Source organism: Eleutherodactylus coqui, chromosome 12, assembly GCF_035609145.1.
Source record: "Eleutherodactylus coqui strain aEleCoq1 chromosome 12, aEleCoq1.hap1, whole genome shotgun sequence".
Taxonomy (NCBI): domain Eukaryota; kingdom Metazoa; phylum Chordata; class Amphibia; order Anura; family Eleutherodactylidae; genus Eleutherodactylus; species Eleutherodactylus coqui.
In genome coordinates this window covers 22,592,513-22,614,335 of record NC_089848.1, presented here as the reverse complement: position 1 = coordinate 22,614,335, position 21,823 = coordinate 22,592,513, and the positions used below count along the sequence as shown (strand labels likewise).

The following is a 21,823-nucleotide window of genomic DNA, read 5'->3' as shown; positions in this document are numbered from 1 at the left end:
AAAAACTAAATGTAAACATCCCCTATGGCTGTTCATGATGCTATTGGTGATGGTAACAGGTTATACCATGAGCTCGTCTTTCATTTATATAGCGAAATATTTCCTGATATCTACAGATGTATCACAGATTTCATTAAGTATTCGACATATCAAGACATGCTAGCAAAACCCTTGACCGACTGTAATACACATCACAAACAATGGGAGACCAAAGATAAACAAACATAGCATATACATCTCCAACCTGGTCATCACGTGTCACACATCTCGGGATATGTCAAGCCAAAGGAAGGATTAAGAAAGGACATGCCCGATAACCGATCTCTAGCAGATGCAGGTCATAAACTAACAAAAGCTAGCAGAGAGAAGAGCAAATATCTCAGCAGTGGAGAATTATATTGTAAACTACAGATAGAGTTTTCACAATAATTTTGTAAACAACTAAATATTGTTTAAAATTTTAGTAAGTGATCGATGTAAGTTATTTGTTTCGTATGCATAGCCTCTAGTGGTTAGAAGACTGGTTATCTGGGGAAAGTGTAAATCTAACCTAATTGAGCCACAAATCTCAAAGTCATTAGCAGGATTTCATATGTATGTTGAATTTAGAAAACAGTGCTGGATATGAATTGTAAACTCTTACCTGAAGAAATGTCAATGCGATTTTTCTTGGATTTGGTTATGTTTACGTGCACAAAAACTTTGCCTTCTGTTAAGTCTATTTCAACACTTCCAACTTCATCTGAAAAAGTGGTGAAAAGCAGGAGACCATTTGAATTCCAAGTGCGGAAGTGAAAACTGACAGATAATACATCTTCAGCTTCTCGTCCATAGACTTCCAAGTAGCTTGTAGCATTGAAGAAGACGGGAACTGCATGTGACTCAACACAGGTAAAACTTAAATGGTCCTAGTAATAAAAAAAACAAATAGGAGTGTAAAATAAGAAAACAGCAAAACATGTATAAGACATATATAAGATCAAGAAAACATATCATCATTCTCTAAATCCTTTAAAAAGAAATCAATAAACGGTGTTTATATCTGTAGGTTTAATTGTTGCTGCATAACAACCAACAAGAGGCTGCGGGCTTGTGTGTGAGATCTGCTGAGCTCCAGGAGACGGATAGAGCACAGACACATGGGGGATTATCTACTAGTCAAAACAGTTTTCTGCCACAAATTACCCCAAAAACCTGTCTTACACGTTTACACCACATTTATCATATGGTTTTAGATGCTTTCAAAGAGTTTTTTTGACTTATCCAAAAAAGGTGTGGGGCCTAAGTAGCACTAAAAATTACCCCACATTGCTGCGAATAGCACCACTATTTTGGCGCAATTTTTCATGTAAACTCAGCTAATTATTAGGTTGTTTTGTGGAGGATATACATATATATATCCATGCAAGGTAAATGACTATTTCACTATCTGAGCCAGTAGAATGGAATGTGTGGCACATCCTGTTCTGCTAACCGTTATCAGAATATGCAGCTTGATAGAAACACGCGCTCATAACCTCAGGGCACATTCTTTACCCGCACATAACCCTCAGGCGTCAATTGACGACACATTGCTCATTCCCGCCCCTGACCCATCCATCGAACTCCAAAAAATGGCGCTGATTTTTATCTGAAACCACATGATGTCGGACATCCATGATGACAGCAACCCACGCAGGACCGGATGTAAAAAGACCATGTTTAGACCACCCAATCCCATGCTTTCATTCCCAACCACGTATTGCTTCCTGCTGCCCATAAAGGGCAATTAACTCATCATGCTATATGAGAAGCTATACACCTACTAATAAACAGAGTCAGGAAGACTTTCTACACTGACAGTCTTGTCTCCGTGTGATCTCTTACATTGTGCGCACAATCTCTGAACATAAATCTGGAAGGGTGCAAACATTCCTATTGATTACGCCGTGGACCCCAAAATAAATCCATGCCAGTCTACACTAAGACAAGATAGTCTTAAAATTCAACAGATTTATCATTCCTCTACTTCTAGAAAAAAGAAGGTTTCTATACAAACATAAAAGGGGTTTCTTTACTGTAAGAGCAGTGATACTATGCAACTCCTTGCCTGAGGACGCTGTGATGGCAAACTCACTAAAAGAGTACAAGAGGGGCCTTGAGTGCAACAATATTACATGTTACAGTCACTGATTACTTCAGAAGGGCCCGTTTTCTGGGCATTATTCTGATTGCCAGATTGGAGTCAGGAAGAATTTTTCCCCCTTAAGTGAGGAAAATTGCCTTCTACCTCATTATGTTTTTTGCCTTCATCAATATCATAATTGGGGTGATAACAGGCTGAACTAGATTAACATAGGTCTTTTTTTACCTAACATATTATATGACTAGCATACACTATCCTACCAAAGTAATTTGACACCTGAGCAAGAATCAAAAGTAGTATTTATTTACATATGTTAATACTTAGTGGGGCTTCTTTTGGCCCTAATTACATTGGGTACTCTCTGTGGCATCTGTTCTACTAATGTCTGATATACTTCAGCTGGTATTTCCCTCCATTCACCCTGAAAACATTTGCTGTGGACCCTCAAAAAAGATGCATTGGCCTGTCTGCAGTGGTGCAAGAAGTATTGTCTTCAGAAAGTTGAGAAATGGAATAATTCCCATATGTTAATACCACAAATATTAATATGGAAATAAATATGACATTTGATTCTTGCTTAGGTGTCCAATTACTTTTGGTAGGAATCTATATCCATAATTTATATTAGAAATATTGTTCCATTGATCAATACTTTCATTGATAGTCTTTAAGAATTTTGAAATACTATAGTTTCTGCTCAGTAATTAAAAGAATAGACTCTCCACTTTTTAATGCCCTGTTAGCTTTAGGTCCAATATTCTGTTCTACTTTATTTCTTTGTACATCAGCCATGGACTCCAGAAGACCTCTGAAGGTGTCCTATGTTATCTAGCAGTAAGTTGTTAGCAGTAGATCTTCTGAGTCTTGTAAGTAGTGAGGATCAGCCTCTATACATCGGCCTTTTTTGCCGGCATATTCCACAGATGCTGATTCGGATTGAGATCTGAAAAATGTGAAGGCCAAATCATCATCTTCAACACTTTATTATGTTTCTCAAACCATTCCTGAACTATTTTAGCAGAGGTGAAGGGTGCCAAATCGTACTGAAGGAAGCCTACAATTAGGGAATACCAGAGTTATGATGCGTGCACTCAGCCTGCAACAATGTGTAGGTACAAATGCAGCAAATGTTAAAATAACTGGCATGATGCCGCTGTGCCGTTAGTGTAGTATGCCCAGTGTCAGACTGGTTTGCCCAGGGCCCATCAGTAAAATTCATTTTGAGGTCCCACTGTGCAGTTACATGCAAATATTACCGGTTACCCATTCACAAATTCCTCTGTTGCATTCTCCATATACTTCTATAGAAAGGTGGCTGCGTTTAGATGTGGCACTCTTTCCATTGAAGTATGGAGGCTGCAGGGAGCAGAAATTGGTAGACTCTCACTGGAAGTAAGTCACATTGAATTTATTCCGGGAATATAAATACAATTTGGATTGTTGCCCTGAGCGTTGGTCCTTTAAGTTTTTTTTTATACTGTGGTTCAAGGCCTGGTGGTCCTCTGATGATTGTTGATGCGCATTCCTTCGGATGTTCATTTTGGAAGAGGGGTCCTATTTATTTTATGACCATCTTGACTATTATTAAAACTAATATCGTGACCCACTGTGGGCCAGCTTGGAGGCTGAGGGCCGCAGGATCAGACATATGCTAATAAAGGTCGCTCTCTTGTTTAGCGGTACTATCTTAATATGATGCTACCCGTCAGGCAGGCAGGTTATGATGGTAACAAATCAATTTTTCGTGACAACAGCCCTTTCACCGGCCCCCAACTGGCCCTGGGGCAAAAATAAAGTGGATAAAATAAAATAAAAGTTAGGGAACTGTCCATTTCCCCAGGAGGATGGTATTGGTGTGGTACTCTTTAGTGCTGATGTCGAAGTAGCAAGGAGGAACTCCAGGAGTCGGGATTGAACGGTAAACCAAAATAACGGTTTATTTTCCCTTGAGAGCAGTTGTTAATAAATTCACATCTCCTGAGGTACATCCTCACAGTCCATACATTTCTTGACGTAAACTCTTTGTTGTACAACTATAGAAATCACGTCTGTACTCTTATATGCTCTATATCTGTTGTTTTCTCTGAGGGCCTCTCCTTTTAAATTATGTCTTTCTTTGACTGACAATCTCTCTTTTCTTCAATTTCTTTCTTTCTAGATAAATATTACTTTCTCTTTACTATCTCTTTGTCCTCTCTTTTATTTCTCTAGCACTCACACCCTTCGGCCTTCTTGCTGCACAATAAGATTTTCCTCTCCTACTCCTGCCCTTTCTTCCACTCTCCTTGACAGCTAAAATCCAACCCTCCTCTACTCAACTGGCAACTTACGCACACTGGAAATTTGCTCTAACTGGATTTCTTCCACCAGTTACAGACTTGTTGCTGGGTGGTGAAATGCCCAATCAGAGTAAGACTCCTGACAGCCAATCAGGCCAGCTGCAGGTTGTCTAGAAGAATAAATAATGAGCAATGCATCAATCAATCTAAAGACACATACACAAATTTTAAGTACAAGTAAACACTTTCAGTTTTGTAGTGCCCGACTCTGAGCTACTACAGTAATCTTAGGTGTGGTGGTGTGTCCTATTTCAGGACATCACCGGCACACGAGTTGAATGCTTATCCCTGTTGGTTTTTTTTCCCCTTGTCCCATTTAGAATGCTGTTTGTTGTTCTTTTTCTGCCTCAAGTAACAAATCTTTAAAAAAGCCTTCTCATACTGTTGACTCCATTCTGCTTTTAACCCCTTCATGACACGGCCTATTTTGGGCTTAAGGATGCAACAATTTTTGGCGGATTTTCTTCTCCGTTTATCAAAAGTCATAACTTTTTTATTTTTCCGTCGACACGGCCGTGTGAGGGCTTGTTTTTTGCGTGGCGAACTGTAGTTTTTATTGGTGTCACTTTTGGGTACATAGACTATATTGTAAAACTTTTTTTTTTTATGATAGCAGGGAGAGAAAACGCATCAATCCTGCCATGGATTGTTTTTTTTTACAGCGTTAATCATGCAGCATAAATGAGACATTCCATTTTTTCTGCGGACCGGTACGGTTACAATGATACCAAAATTCTTACATTTTTTTTAAGGTTTTCCCACTTTTCTGCAATAAAACCCCTTTTTTTTGGAAATCTTTTTTCTATTCTAAATCGCTGCATTCAAAGTCCTGTAACTTTTTTATTTTTCGATGTACGGAGCTCTATGAGGGCTTATTTTTTGCGAAACGAGCTGTAGTTTTTACTGGTACTATTTTGGGGTACATACGGCTTTTTTGATCACTTTTATTGCGTTTTTAGTGAGGCAAAATGCTAAAAATTAGCATTTTGCCTCAGTTTTTTAGCGTTTTCTTTAGTGTTTTTTTCGGTGCACAGTCAAAGGCATGTGCAACTTATTGTACGCGTCGTTATGGACGTGACAATATCAAATATGTGGGGCTTTATTTTTTTTTTACCTTTTTTTATGCTAATCTGAGAAAAAGCATAAAAAAATGTTTTTTTTACTCTTTTTTTACATTTTTTTAAATTCATTTTTTTAATCTTTGTTTTTTTTACACTGTTTGTGTCCCTCTGAGGGACTTTGACCACTGCCCTGATGATCGCTGTCATAAGGCATGGCAGAGCTACTGCTCTGCCATGCCTTATCGCTTATACAGCGATCACAGGCATAGACAATACAGGACACCAGTGTCTGGCATCCTGTTGCCATGGTGACAGGCCGGGCTCTCGCGATGACATTGTGAGTTCCGCTCCCTCTGTGAACTCCTTCCCTGCCGCGATCTACTTAGATCGCAGCAGGGAAGGGGTTAACAGCGGGGGGCACATCTCCGATGCCCCCCCCCCCCGCTGTTGCAGAGGGACGCCGGCTGTGACTGACAGCCGACTCCCGCTGCGGGAGCGCGGGATCACATATGATCCCGAACTATATCTCCAGGACGTAAGTTTACGTCCTGTTGCGGGAAGTACCAGGCTGCCAGGACGTAAACCTACGCCCTGCAGCGGGAAGGGGTTAAGGCTCCATATGGCTAGCCCATCTTTGTCAACGCCCAACTATGAGGACTTTGAAAAAAGTTGAACAGAGCCAAAAGGTGTCAAGGAGACACAAGATTTTCCTGTGGTTGCACCTCATTGCTTGGACATTGATGGCATATGCCACCAGTGTTTTAAGTGGGAAGACCCTTCGAATGATACAATTCTGTCTGCTTGCTGACATCAGAAGGGAGCACTTTGGATAGTACTGAATACTATTTTACTAATAAGCTCAATTCATAAACAGAGCTACAACTGCTAAAAAGCTTTATGAATTCTATGAAAGACCTTTAAGCAGATCAACTGAAACTGATATAAAAGTCAAACTCGTGGGGGTCAGACCCTTTCATGATAGATCAGTTGCTGCGCCTGCACAAGTTGGCAGTAGCATCCTAAATAGATATAAATGGTTGGATACATTTGCACATTTTTAACCAGCTTCGAAGTATTTAATATATATTTCTCTAATCACACACATGACTGCTTTCACAATACTTCTGGATGTTCATTTAGCTCCATTCAGCTGTCAAATATGTGACCTAATAGCTCCGCTCTAACAATAAAATTATTATCTGAGCTCCCATAATTCACTGCTTTCTGGTAAAAGAAATCCAGAAATAAAACTGAATTTAGACTTGAGATATCCCAAAGACAATAGTACAGTGTGAATTATTTTGTATTGGAGTGCCAGAGATCACAGACTCCAATTGTGGACCCCTCAGTTCATAATCCCAACTTAAAACACTTAGAATTGTAGTCAAATTCAAGTGATTTATTCACCTTTGCATGTAACAGCACAATGTTTCAACCGGCTTGCTTGGGCTCGTTTGAATCTCTATGTACTAACGTAAGTTAGGGGAACTTACAGGGACATAGTCATCACTATCACTAAGTTGTGGGTCTGAAAGGTGAAGGAACAGGGAGTCTGGCAAGGCATATTTCATATTCACAGAGCATCCCTGTTTCAGCACGGTGTCCCCACAAAGTCAGCACACCAAAAGCTTGACTCTTTCTGTGCGCGAATCTCCCATTTATCTCTCTGGAAGGTACACATAAAGAGAGAGTCAAGTTGTTGGCATGCACTGACTTCACAGGGACACAGAGCTGGAACGAGATACTCGGTTAGTATGAAATATGCCTCCATGGACTCCCCGTTCCCTCATCTTTTAAGACTCATAACTTACTTTATGGGGCTTAAAGGTGATGACTATGTCCCTTTAACTCACAGGATTGCAATCTTTTAGAAAATATGGTTGGTGAATGAAGAGCTTTACATAGAGGGATTTCATACAAATTAGCCTCAACAAACATTTTTCCTCTTGCTTCTCACAATGTTGAAGCAATGATTACAATCCCAAAAACCAATTCTGGTCCATCTGGTCACTAACTAACACATACAACGTCCCTCACTATCAGAATGTAAGTCTAGTGCCCAGCACTTCAAAATATACCTTGCCCAAGACTAGGAGTCTTGACCATCACTCAAACTTTCATGGCTGGCAATGCCTCTCTTCTCCAGACTCGGAGTATCATGTGTGCCACAATTTAGAGGAAAAAGGCTTATTATGACCTTAGCCATAGCCTTCTCTATCTTTTATTCCCATTAAAAAAACAAATTTAGCACAAATATACTAATTTTAAAAATAAGCAACTGTAAATGTAAAAAAAAATCTTGGCTTTTTCATTCTTAAAAAACGTAAAAAGGGTAAAAAAAAAACTTGAAAAAGATAGGTATAAAAAAAAGCCCCGTATGTCATGGGAGAAAAATTGCAGCAAAAATAATTTTGGTAGCTGAAAAAAATAGCGGTGTAAAACCACCACATGGGTAAAATGCCTAAAAAGTGTCTGATCCTTTTGGACGAAAATGCTCTGGTTGTTAAGGGGTTAATATAAATATACAAAATAGCAGCAGTATGTTAATTTTTGTCAACAGGAAGATTTCTAAAGGATGTTAAAATGAATATCTTTATATAGCTGCCTGTGAGAAACAATGACAGTAATTCAGACTCATGATACTCTCTACATACATGTATAGCAAAAGCTACAGGACATTCATCCAAAAGCAATAAAACAAGAGCAGCTGTACAATGTTATGTAATGGTCCTGTATTGCAACTGCACATACTCAGGACAAAGACACATGTACCCAACATACCACATTATAGGAATTCATCTTCTTCCTTCTGGCAAGGTCAGTGATATTTAGTGAATTGTACTTAATGCTTTCCATACAACCCTTGAAATTTCTTCTATTGCTTGAGCTTGGTTTTCCAGACAAAGGCATACCTCCGAAGGTTAACTGAAATGGAAATCATCGAGTCTTACTACACTTGTTCGTTTGCTTACATAAAATATGTTTATTTGTATTTCCATGTAAAAATAACGCACCAGCTATCATGACTGTATTTATTAATATGCAGAAAAATAGATCCTACAAAGTTTCATTAAAGGCCCATTTACACATAATGATTGCCACCCAAAATTCATTCAAATGACTGAAAATGAGCAAGAATCGTTACATGTAAATGCAGGTATAGTGCAGCTTTGGTTTGAACGATGATTTTAAGGTGAACTTAAAATCCATCATTCATCTACTGAGAAGTAAAGCAAAAACATTTATTTCTCAGTAGACTGCACGCTGTTATCTCCACGGGAGGCGGCTGATAACATAATATGCTGTCCACTGCAAGCAGGACAATGCAGCTGTGTGCACAGCTGGGCGTGTGATCAATCACACACTGGGCTCTGCAATCAGTTCCTACATGTAAATGAAGATGATAAAGTGTTAATGGCCACTAATGGCCATTAACACTTTATCCAAATAGATCCCAAAATCTTTCAGTCATTTGAAAGATTATCTTTGCATGGGCCTTAAGGCTAGAGTTCCAAAATACCATGGTGTTGAAATTATGGAATCGCCATATAGATCTCAGTATTTGCCATCAATATGAAAAAAGGAAGCTTGTAAACATCACACAAATAACACATTTTAGCACTGCTATTTTTTCAGCCAGATTGAACTCCAGTTTGTTTAAAACAGATACATTCCAGGCCAGTGTCTATACTTTGAGGTCCAATCTACAAGTAGAAGTCAAGCATACAATTATTTCCTTACTATAAATGATCAGAAAATACATGTGTGGAATCACAAATATACCATAGAGAAAGAGATTCTCCAGCCCAGAAAACCTATTTTCATATGCCCTACTAGGTAATTCTGAGTTAGTAGAGGTGTTTCCTTATATCTTGGCCAAAGTGGAGTGTGGTTATGAAGAGCATCTATTGGTCTCGAGAACTTATTCTGTCTTGAATTACACAGTCGACCCTTTGACTCTATTGGGCATTGTGTAATGCTTTGTTTCCATTGTGGTGACACCATAGGGAAACTGAATACTTACTGTCAGGTTTCCACACAGATTTGAGCAGAACACAAATGGTCCCAGTAGTGTAAAACCTTGCAATAAGCTTACTGTCAAGGGAACATTCTAACAAGTAAGGATTGCCTAAAGCAGAGAGCCCCTTTACATTTTCTATAGCATAAAGAACTATTATATGCTGTATACACAAATAATAAACAATGCAATTAAGATAGAAATATAGGACCTTACTTATCGAAATTGTCTAAAAGCAAAACTGTAAAGCTGTCTTTGTTGCCCACAGCAACCAATCACGGCGCAGCTTTTCTTTTATCACAGGAGTTTCAAAAAAGTTGTGCTGAGATTGGTTGCTATGAGCAACAAAGGCAGTATTTCTTCTAGACAGTTTTGATAAATGAGGCCCATAGTCTTTACAAACATGAAACCTTTAACTCCTACAAAGTAGAAAAAATTCCTTCATTCCTCTTACCTCAAAATCCAGATCCAGTTTAACAAATTCTCCATTAGTTTTAAAATGCTGTACATGGTTGTCAAGTGTAAGGTTAATATGCTTTTTGTGGCGGTCTATTATAACCGAGTGCCAATGATGGTCATCTAGAAGACTTCCTGTAGTCACGGTGGTATGGCCATAAATATTTCCATACTGGTTACTCCCTAATGTAGGAAAGAAGAAGATTATTATACTGACCACATACAAGAAGGGAATATAATACTTTCAGTGTAGACATGAGATAGATATGAGATAGATAGATAGATAGATAGATAGATAGATAGATAGATAGATAGATAGATAGATATGAGATAGATAGATAGATATGAGATAGATAGATAGATATGAGATAGATAGATAGATAGATAGATAGATAGATAGATAGATAGATAGATAGATAGATAGATAGATATGAGATAGATAGATATGAGATAGATAGATATGAGATAGATAGATATGAGATAGATAGATATGAGATAGATAGATAGATAGATATGAGATAGATAGATAGATATGAGATAGATAGATAGATAGATAGATAGATAGATAGATAGATAGATAGATAGATAGATAGATAGATAGATATGAGATAGATAGATAGATAGATATGAGATAGATAGATAGATATGAGATAGATAGATAGATAGATATGAGATAGATAGATAGATATGAGATAGATAGATAGATATGAGATAGATAGATAGATAGATATGAGATAGATAGATAGATATGAGATAGATAGATAGATAGATAGATAGATATGAGATAGATAGATAGATAGATAGATAGATATGAGATAGATAGATAGATAGATAGATATGAGATAGATAGATAGATAGATATGAGATAGATAGATAGATATGAGATAGATAGATAGATAGATAGATAGATATGAGATAGATAGATAGAATTTATAGCCTTGCAAAAGTATTAACACACACATTTTTCCTGTTTTGTTGCATTACAAGCTAGAGTTAAAATTAAATTTTTTTGGGGGGGGAGGGGGGCTGTACTATTTTATTTACACAACAGGCTGACCATTTTAAACATACAAGTATTTTTACTGTAACAAACAATAATTCAGGCAAAAACATAGAACCTTAATGTTCATTCGCCCCCTGAAAGCTTTAGAAGTACATTTAAAGGGGTTGTCTCGCGAAATCAAGTGGGGTTATACACTTCTGTATGGCCATATTAATGCACTTTGTAATATACATCGTGCATTAAATATGAGCCATACAGAAGTTATTCCACTTACCTGCTCCGTTGCTAGCGTCCTCGTCTCCATGGTGCCGTCTAAATTCGCTGGCAGCTTGCTTTTTTAGACGCGCTTGCGCAGTCCGGTCTTCTGCTCTCAGCACGAGCCGCTTCAGCCTGCTAGCCGCTACAGCTCTTCTGCGCATGCGCAGACGAGCTGTCACTTCTCGGGAGCGCGCTGGAGCGGCCATTCTGTACCATCCTCTCTTAGAGGAAGGTGCAGAAACTTGAGCCGCCCAGCCGCCCAGAGAAGCCGCCCAGCTGTCCCGCCGTCCTGCCGCCCAGGTAAGTGATGGGCAGGGGGGGCCTGCCGCTGGGCCGGGGGGGGGGGGGGGGGGGCTTCCGCTGGGCCGGGGGGGCCTTCGTCTGTTGTCAGGGGTCTAGCGCCGGTTACCTGCTGCCTGGCGGTGGGTGACTGTGTGCCGTGGTCGGCCGCGTTCAATCCAGGGGTCCGGTCGGCGGCTGCGGGGCGTCTGGTTGTCAGGGAAACACAGCTGGTAGCGTCTCGGTAGCGCGCACGTCGGGCTACAGAAAGCGACGGGAAAAAAGCCGGCGGCCATCTTGGGAAAATTTTTATAAGTTGCTGAAACGCTGGAACTGTAAGTACAAACCAGCTAGAAAAGTCATTTACAGGGGGGCTTAGTAATGTATGCTTAATAAGGGGGACTGGGCAAAAAAAAAATTCACTGCTTCCTCAAGACAACCCCTTTAAGATCGTCTTGCTGGAAGACTGAAACAGGTTTTCCTCAATATATATATATGTGTATATATATATATATATATATGTGTATATATATATATGTGTATATATATATATATATATATATATATATATATATATATATATATATATAAAACAAAGTTTTTCGAGCAAAAAGTAATTGCAATTTGTTGGACAGTTCATTGTAAAATCACCGTTGCATGACAACATGCCTGGACACTACTGACTCACATGCCATGATTCTTGCCCAGACATTTCTGCCTTGCCACATAGCAATTAAAATGTCACTGGCAGGAAGGAGCCTAAAGGTTGCGGTTGCAGACTGTAGAGCAATGGATTTTTCTTGGAGAGTGAACAAAATGTTACTGTCCACCTCAGGCCTGTGATGTGAGGTGAAGTAGCAGCAGTAGTAGACCGTGACACAGAGTGCCTACATCTCCGGACAGTGGTGGTGACTCAATCCTCTTCTGTCTCTCTCCGACTAAATAAGTTGGATTTTGAAGCAGTGGTGGCCAGTTGAGGAACTGAGTGAGGGGAGCTGAAGAGGACCGTTCCTAACACCATGCGGCAGTGTCACACTGACAGACAAGGACCCAGACCTGTTTATTCAAATCAGTGGTGGTCAGGAAATAATGATTGAGGAGAGTCAAATAGGACCCATCCAGACACCATGTAGCAGCGTCACACTGACAGTCAGAAACCCAGACCTATTCAGCTTTGCATGCAGCCTGCAGGGACCTAAGCTGGCTTGTTAGTGGTGACTGAGTTCATATTGTAGTAGTACAACTTGGAGGAGGAGGATGGTTGCGTGCAGGACATCGGAAGATGATGGTTGATTGATAGTGTAACAGGTAGAATAATATCTTTTAGTGTAGGGGAAAGGTTGGAGTATTTTATACTTTGCCAATTTGCCTTTTCACATTGCATAGAATGCGTAGGAAATGTATGAAATATTCATCACTTCATATCTTGACGTCCCATTTTTGACATTTTATAAATTGCCTAGACATTCTATACAATGGCTTATTTTACACTTTGTCTGCAATATATAGTTTAACTGTATATCACAGTACCACACTTACTCATTGATGGATTATCATGGTTTACTACATCTTTTAACAAACTTTTATGTTTTCCTAAATTCTTAACCTTGTTTCACATACCATAAATTTCTAAGCTCCATGCCAGCACACATAAGTACAGTGAACGTGGCAATAGCAATCTTTTCAATAATTGTATCTATTGCTTCAGATGGAATGCCCCTTAACAGACAATTATTACTACAACCCATCATTCTCTCCCACGTAGTATTTTGTGATCCCTCACTTGCTTTTGTACTATGTGTGAGCACCTGCTAATGCATGTCACCACTATTGCTATGGGCTAATGAATACTCAGGTGATTGAATTTCTAGACATTTTCTTAGTTTAAAGCCTGGAGAGAACCACCTTGTGCCTAAGTGCTCAGGCAAAAAGTGGTCATCAAAAAAAGGAATTAACTTTTTCAATGAATATCTTTAAAGTCCAAAAGTTTACATTATTATTATTTTTTAAATTCTGTCTATAGAGACTTATAAAGTAAACCGAATTGAGCTTACTAGAGCACAATGGCAATAATTGGGTAGGGACTCAATAATACATTTCAGAACAGAAAATTTTTAATTAGAATGTATTATACCATGTATTTTTCATTAGATTTGTCATGAGAATAGGTCAGTAGTAATATGGCAATGATAATGGTAATAATTGTTATGTTTTACCAAATGGTATACAGATGTGTCTGCAGCATTTCAGTTGGGTTGAGGTCTTGACTTTGACTGGGAATTGCAACACCTCGATCCTTTTTTTTTTTTTAGACATTCTGATGGAAACATTTGCTGGTGTGATTGGGATCATTGTTCTGTTGCATGACCCAGTTTCTGCCGAATGTTAGCTTTCGGATAAATGGCCTCATATTTGATTCAAAAATACTTTGGTATATAGGGGAGTTCATGGTTGACTCAAGGATTGCAAGGTGCCCAGGTCCCATGGCTGACAATCAGGTCTAAGACATCACCTCTCCAATATGTCTGAAAGTTGGTATAAGCTGGTTGTGATATGTAAAACCATAGAAATCAAATAGGGTGTTCTTAGTTTTTCTCATGACTATGTTAATAATATACTTTTATAAAATATGGGAGCCTAGAGTGACAGCTGGCTGATGGTTGGCATCTGTCTGAGATCCATCGGACATACAGGTTTTTCCTCTCATCTCAGATTTTTGGATAGGTCGCGTTAAGGGCCAAGTCAAGGGAAGACATAACTGTATATTAACATTTTTCAAATAATATGAAATGGAAAAATATATCTGGGCAGAAAAAAGTGTTCATTATTTTTAGATTAGGGCATAATCAGCTGAAAAATTTTTTTTTTATACAGATTGAGATATGTCAATAAGAGCTGAAAAGATTTTTGTACATTTCTGTAATTGGATTGAAATGTAAATGTTTTTGGACATTTCTACACTATGATTATCAAGATGTAATGTCTTTACTACACCGGTAAATAGCATTAAATAACCATATTGTCACAGATGTCAAGGGAATGATATGTCACCTGTGCTTTCATTATAAGAATAGATTGTTTGAGAGTGAAATGGAAAATTATAGTTGACATGCCAAATAGAAATGCACGTTTAGTCAAATTCCAGCTCACGTGATTTTATTTCTGAGTTTAAAAAGAATATTTCCATTGCTCTGCAGTATATAAGAAAAACCTCTTTAACAGTTGAAGCACCAAAACACCAGCAAATTAATTTAAAAACAAGACGTTTTTTGTTAATTTTAAAAAGCCAAATCAGTACAATTGAAATAGTCTTTGCATCCATGGTATTATATAGAAATGAAATGCTACCATTGTAACTACGACTAGAGTCACATCACGATTTGCCTCTACATTCTGGAACTTCTCAAGAGGTATATGACTAAGGAATCAATAGGCTATCATTAGCCTGATTTTGGTTGATGACTAGAGATGAGCGAGCATGCTCTGATAAGGCAGTTACTCGAGCGAGCATCGCTCTTCTCGAGCAACTGCCTTCTTGTCCGAGCAGGCTTGGGGGGCGGCGGGATGAGCGTGGGGTAGCGCGGGGGGGGGGGGGGGGGAAGTGAGAGAGATCTCTCTCTCTCCTCCCCCCGATCACCCCCAACGCCGCCCTGAGCCTGCTCAGACAAGAATACAGTTACTCAAGAAGAGCGATGCTCGCTCATCTCTATTGATGACTACATTTTTCAATACTACTGTATGAATAAAATAACACATTATGCTCTTTAGTGGAAGTCAATAGAAATACACTTGACTAATGTGCAATCTCTTCCCCAGATTTATCAAGATGACGCACCCATTGATAATGTATGCGACATGCCATAAAAAAGCCAAATCAGACCTAGAACTTCCTTCTGATAGTAGAACAGTGCTGAAAAATATGATCCATAAGTCATGCTTGTCAGGACATGGACTTTTAAACAGTATATCATATGCATTAGAAAAAAATGGTGCACCGGCTTTACTAATATGTCATTCATCTCGTTGCACCAAATTTTTCAAAGTTTTTTCACCAAAACATTATAAGAAAACTTTACCGATAGAATATAGTTTTTACATTTACTTGGGTTTTCCTTTGAACATATGCAATGACTGAAATAAGTCAAAAATTAATCCTATAGTGATTATGTATATTTAAAGTAAATTTGTTCTAAACCGATTACCTAGGTTTAATTGCAAAACCAGTATTGATTTCTTCAGCTCCAATGTGATATAGTCTCCTTGTTGTCCTTCACCATGAAAGAGAACACCTTCACTTGAGGAGCTTTTGAATTTCAGTGAGATGACATCCTTTTCAGTTGCCATCTTCCGGTCCTTGAACTGATAGGATAGCACAGTGTTACCATCAAAATTGATCACATCTGCCCCTGTGGAAACACAGAGAAAAAAAAGGTTAGTAATGTACAGGTTAATATATTAAGTTTAGGAATTATTTTATAATAAGGAATCAGAAACCATGAAGCCCAATGAAGAGAAATCATTACTTCAGTGTTCCTAAATGTTCCTAAGCCAAGTATCTCCTACACAAATAAATTACATCAAAGTACCCCCAAGGCTGTGGCACATCATCTGATCACAACCTTGAGGGTACTTTGATGCTATTTATTTGAGCAGTACACTTACATAAGAAGAAGTTGAGGACAATGTAAGTATCCCTTATAGATATGGTATTTGCCCCCTGGGTTACATACAATTTAAAGGAGTATTTCCTTGCTGGATGTTTATGGCAAATCCACAGAATATGCTATAAACATCTTACAGATGTGGGCCGCACTACTGGGACTCCCACCCAACTCCAGAACTCACCTCCTCTGACTCCATCCCTGCAGTATTTGGGAGTTATGGAAACAGCATACTTTGGCTTGCTCCCTCTCACTTTTATGGGAGTTATGGAAGCAGTGTGGCACTGGAATGCTGCTTCTGCACTCCCAGCCAACTAGGCAGTGGTGTACAAAGGAGCAATGATTATAATAGGGGTGATAGGGGGGGCCGCCATGGGCTCAAGGCTTCAGGGGGATCCATGGCCATCCTATCCGCTCCTATTATGACCTGTGCTTATATCTGTGGTCACCGGAAGAAAAAGGGGTTAAAACCCTTACCACACATCTACACCCATAGCCTTCCCTTCCATCCCTGCATGGGAGCTTACAAGCACACAGCAAGGACATCATCACCATTACCACCACACCCTCACAGCTACAGTACTTGGAGTAGAGAAAGTGCTGGGAAAAGGAGTGATGATGTCCTGCTGTGTGCTTGTGAGCTCCCATGCAGATACAGAAGGGAAGGCTGTGTAGTAATTTAAGCCTATCCTCTCCCTCCAGCTGGAGCTCTCTATCATGGACCACAGAGTGCCCCTATACTATTTTGGAGAAAGTGCAAGAAATAGGTGGAGCTACCCCTCGAGATGAGGAGCACATGTCCCAAATGGATGGACAAATGGTGGAGATATAAATAATTATGGAACTGCTGCCAAACCAAGAAACACATTACATCCTCTGGGGGAGGGTGTTATGAGTCAACAGAAGTGTGATAGTTATAGTTAAAATCTAGTAATGGCGCAGACTTCCGATATACATAAAACACAAAAAAAGGATGGATAAGTCCAACCTCACCTTTTATTGATTATAACCTAGCAAGAAAGACGCATTCTGGGGAAAATCACTTTCTACAGAACTGCTCTTCCTTTACACTGGAGCATTGCTAAGCCACTAATTCACCACTGAAGCTGCGTGCCCTCTAGCATAATTAAGGAAGAGATTTAATCCTTAAAGGGGTTGTCCTGCGAAAGCAAGTGGGGTTATACACTTCTGTATGGCCATATTAATGCACTTTGTAATATACATCTTGCATTAAATATGAGCCATACAGAAGTTATATACTCACCTTCCCTGCGCTGGCGCCCCCGTCTCCATGGTGCCGTCTAATTTCAGCGTCTAATCGCCCGATTAGATGCGCTTGTGCAGAAGGGTCTTCTCCCTTCTGGTCGGTCCGGGCACAAGCGGCGTTCTGGCTCCACCCCTTCTACGTGTCATCGCGTAGCTTCGCCCTGTCACGTGTGCCGATTTCAGCCAATCAGGAGGCTGGAATCGGCAATGGACCGCACAGAGCCCACGGTGCACCATGGGAGAAGACCCGCGGTGCATCGTGGGTGAAGATCCCGGCGGCGATCTTGGAGGAAAAGAAGGAAGAAGTTGCAGAGAGGGGATTCGGGTAAGTAAAATTTTTTTTAAAATTTCAACACATCCCTTGGGTTTGTCCTGCGCTGAACGAGGGGCCTTGCAAAAAAAAACAAAAAACGTTTCGGCGCGGGACAACCCCTTTAATGCATCTTGTTGGTGGGTTATAATCAATGAAAGAAGTTGGACATATCCATACTATTTTTGTGTTCCATATAAATCGGAAGTGTGTGTCATTACTAGATTTTTAATATCACACCTCTATACTGTTTTGCGGCACAGAGAGGACCCCAATACTAATTAAGGCCACTGACAATCTTATTACAAATTGGGACACACTGGAGGACCAACTACTAATTGATTAGGGGTTGCAGCAGCAAGATATGGAGAGAGTACAGAGGTGAGCCAAGTCTGGAAAAAATCTCAGTGGTGGATCTGGGCTCAGAGAGAAAAAATCCAAATACAGATTACTCCAAACATAGATGACATCACCCGTGATCACTGGAAGTTACTGTGCGGTAAGGACTATTAGGGTACGTTCACAAATAGTGAAACTTAGTGCAGATTTTCCACTGCCGGAATTCTGCATCAAAGACCATGTCAAACCGCACCACAGCTGATCTGCACCAATGCGGATTTTGGCACGGATCTGCACCAATGCGGATTTTGGCACGGTCTTTAATGTGGAATTGACATGGATTTTGGTACAAACTTTTCACTGTGGAATATCCAGTCCAATTTCTGCTATGTGGGAATGTACCCTTCTTGCGTGTAACTGGTATTTTAGTGTATTATATAGTATCTTATGTTAAGGAGGTATCGTAAAGCTGAGCTATTGTATCTAAGCCTACCACATTATAAAGCCTGGCTTATAGAATATATAGAATTTTTTTTTTTTCTGGGGGTATGGGGAGCAAATTCACATGTGGCGGATTTGCTGCAAATGTTCTGTAGCTGAAAAATCTGCACCAGTACTGTTTGGTGCAGATTTTGACATGGATTTGGGTATTGAACAGCAGAACTGAATGGGTTAAATCTAGTACAGGTCTACAGAAAAATACACACCAAATGGTTATTGCTGTCATTGCTTATTTAATGTTTTACCAAACAAAATCTTACTGGGGTGGGGCTGGGGGGTGCTGTTTGTGTAAGGAGGTCCAAGTTGTGTGAACCGTCCCGGGCCCACGGTCCTCTTAATACGTCACTGCAAAGGAATATTCCCATCGTGGCCATGATGGGCCAAGATGAGAATACTCCTTTAATGTTCACGATTTCAGTATAATAATAGTTCAAGTTAAAAATGATGTACTACTAACTACAGAAATCCATTGGACATTAACTACATGCATTAAGACACAAGACAAGAAATAGGATTTATTCTTGTGGGTTTTACCTGAAACTATTAAAGTATTGCTATTGATTAAGCCTTTCTTATAAGATGTGATTCAGCAGTCACTGTTACACTATATCTAATACTAGATATTTTATATCTAGCAAATCCAGGTCTTATATGTCAGATTATTAGAACTATTAAACTGTTCTCTGCACCTTGCATTGGAATTAATAGAAACCTTTTACAGAAGTAGTTAACAAGGTACATAAGGCTATCAATTACGGAATGCCTCAGATTTGCAAACGAATTCAAATAAGCACAAAAGGCAGAGATGAGACATATTCACCCCCTAGATGTCTCCTTACACTTTCTAAGTGCTCTCCTTGAGGCTCCTTTACATGAGTGTATCCATTTTTACGGTCGTCCACACGTACTGTAAAATCGCATGAATGAAGAAAAGACGCGATCAAGTCCCTGGTTTAGGCCTCAGTCACATGGGTGGTTTTTCTCGCGATTTGTGGATCGCATAACAGATGCGCATTCGCAAATCGCGTGACCGGCCCGACGATTCGCTGAAAAATCTGCCCCTAGCAGCGTTTTCAGCGAAAGGGCCCAATCAAAGGAGCGCTGCCCGCTATCCTCTGCCACAGCTGAGAACGATGTTCGCCCATTGAATTCAATGGAGCAGGCAATACAGCTGGCTCCATTGAAAGCAATGGGCTGCCGGCAAGCGCTGTATGAATTTTCGGTGAAGGGCTTAAAATATAAGCCCTTCCCTTAAAAGCATCCTGCAAATGTGTAAAAATAAAAAATAAAAAGTATACTCACCTTTTTTCTGCAGCCCGAGTTCAGCCACGTCCGTCCGGCAGTTCCCTGAACTGCTCTCTGTACTATTCAGCAGGCCGGGATTTAAAAACCCCAGCCTGCTGAATGGGCTGCCTCTGATTGGTCACAGCCCTCAGCCAATCAGAGGCAGTTCTCACTCACCCATTCATGAATTCATGAATGGGTGAGTGAGTGCTGCCTCTGATTGGCTGTGCGCAGGGACCAATCAGAGGCAGCTCTCAGCTGTCATTCAATAGCTGAGAGCTGCCTCTGATTCGTGACGCTGTAGAGATATTGTTCCATCTTCCTTATATGCACAATATGTAATGCCATAAAAAGAGCAGGTAGGAGAGATGAAAGAGCAGAGAAATGTATGTGCCTGCTAGTTTGGTGACCAGGTGACCAAATACAGTTTTTAATAGTCTACAGATTACTATGGTTGTAACTTGCAGTAGGAATAGCAGAACTAGAGCAAAACCTGGTTCTAGGAGTGAAATAGTATGTGGACACACACATGAACGCTGAGGAGCATGTGGAAGGTTTATTATTTACGAAGAAACCTTTAAGAGTTTGTTCTAGCTAGAAGAAGATGTATAAAGAAGCTGATGCCATTGCAGAACTGATAAAATGAGTCTTCTCTTTAGTCTATTAAATAGCATGAAAGTGCTGACACACATCTCTCTGTATATTCCAACTGATTAGTACAGATACGGCATCGTCTAACTGCAATGGCAGCATCTTTTCCTAGATCTTGTCTCTGGTAATTTATTAGATTAGCTTTTGACATACGGCCATAATGTAGTTAGGTAACTAAGCATTCTTTACTGGCCCCGTAGCTTCATTTATTTCTAACAGTATGTAAACCTTTACCATTTGTCAGTAAGGCCGCTCTCACACAGGCGGTTTTTACAGCCTTTTAGCGGACGTTTGAACCGCCTGCTAAAAACGCTGTACTGAGCCTCCATTGACCTCAATGGGGCTTCTCAGCTGAACGTTTTAGAAACACTGCGCTAATTGAACACCATCTGTACTATTTTAGTGTGTTTCAGCGCTTTTTAACCCACCCTGTCACCCATTACAATGATGGGGTGCGTTAAAAATGCGTTTAAAAACGATGTTCAGAAACACTGTAAAAAAATAGCATTTTTCCAAATGCCTGTGTGAGACTGGCCTAAACTGTAGCTGTACGTGACCTGCCATATATAAGAAAAGTACTTTAAAGCACTCCATGAGTTAAAGTAAAAAAAAGCTTAGTTTAGCCGCCTGTAGATGCCGGATTTGCATTGCAGAATCCTGGGCGGGCATCCGCCTCCAGAATCCGCAGCAAATACCAAATGCCATAGTATGCTATGAAAAAGCATTTTTTCCTGTCCATGAGCGGAAATCAAGTGTGATTTTCCGCTCACGTGGGAAAAGTTGCAGCATGCTCTATTTATAGGTGGATACCGTGCAGATGGCTTCTATTGAAGTCAATGGAAGCCATCCTACTCACGGCCCTTCTGCAGTCATCATTGCATAAAGGTTGTGGGATCCATGTCATCGCCTACTGCGCATGTGCACCACTGCGCCGGCTGGCACATCCGCAGTACAGATAAGACGAATCTGGACAGGTACTCAGCGTCACCAGACGGGCACAGTGTCAGATTTCTCTGCGGGATCCCGTAAGCCGAATCCGACCTGGTCGTGAGCATGCGGCCTTAACTGGATGCTAAAAGTTTATAAATTATTTCATGACAAACAAAGTTTTGGCGGTTTGGGATGTTTGCTTACACACGTAAGTCCATGTAGCAATCTGCATTCATACACAGTTTAAACAAACAAATCAATAAATATATGATGTATATTACACAGTTGTAGAAAAAATAGAGGCATTTTTATTAATCTTCCTGTTTTGCACCTGTAGAATTC

General features: G+C 40.0%; 1 protein-coding gene across 1 annotated transcript in view; it reads right to left on the bottom strand.

The window, feature by feature from the left end:
- CNTNAP2 (contactin associated protein 2) overlaps positions 1–21,823 on the bottom strand; it is a 1,903,897-nt gene that overhangs the window by 978,359 nt on the left and 903,715 nt on the right. The window contains exons 5-8 of the mRNA XM_066585040.1: positions 15,742–15,945; positions 9,998–10,182; positions 8,307–8,450; positions 644–908 (exon numbers count right to left, since the gene is read on the bottom strand). Of these exons, the coding sequence (XP_066441137.1) occupies positions 644–908; positions 8,307–8,450; positions 9,998–10,182; positions 15,742–15,945 (798 nt within the window). The remainder of the gene's footprint in view (positions 1–643; positions 909–8,306; positions 8,451–9,997; positions 10,183–15,741; positions 15,946–21,823) is intronic.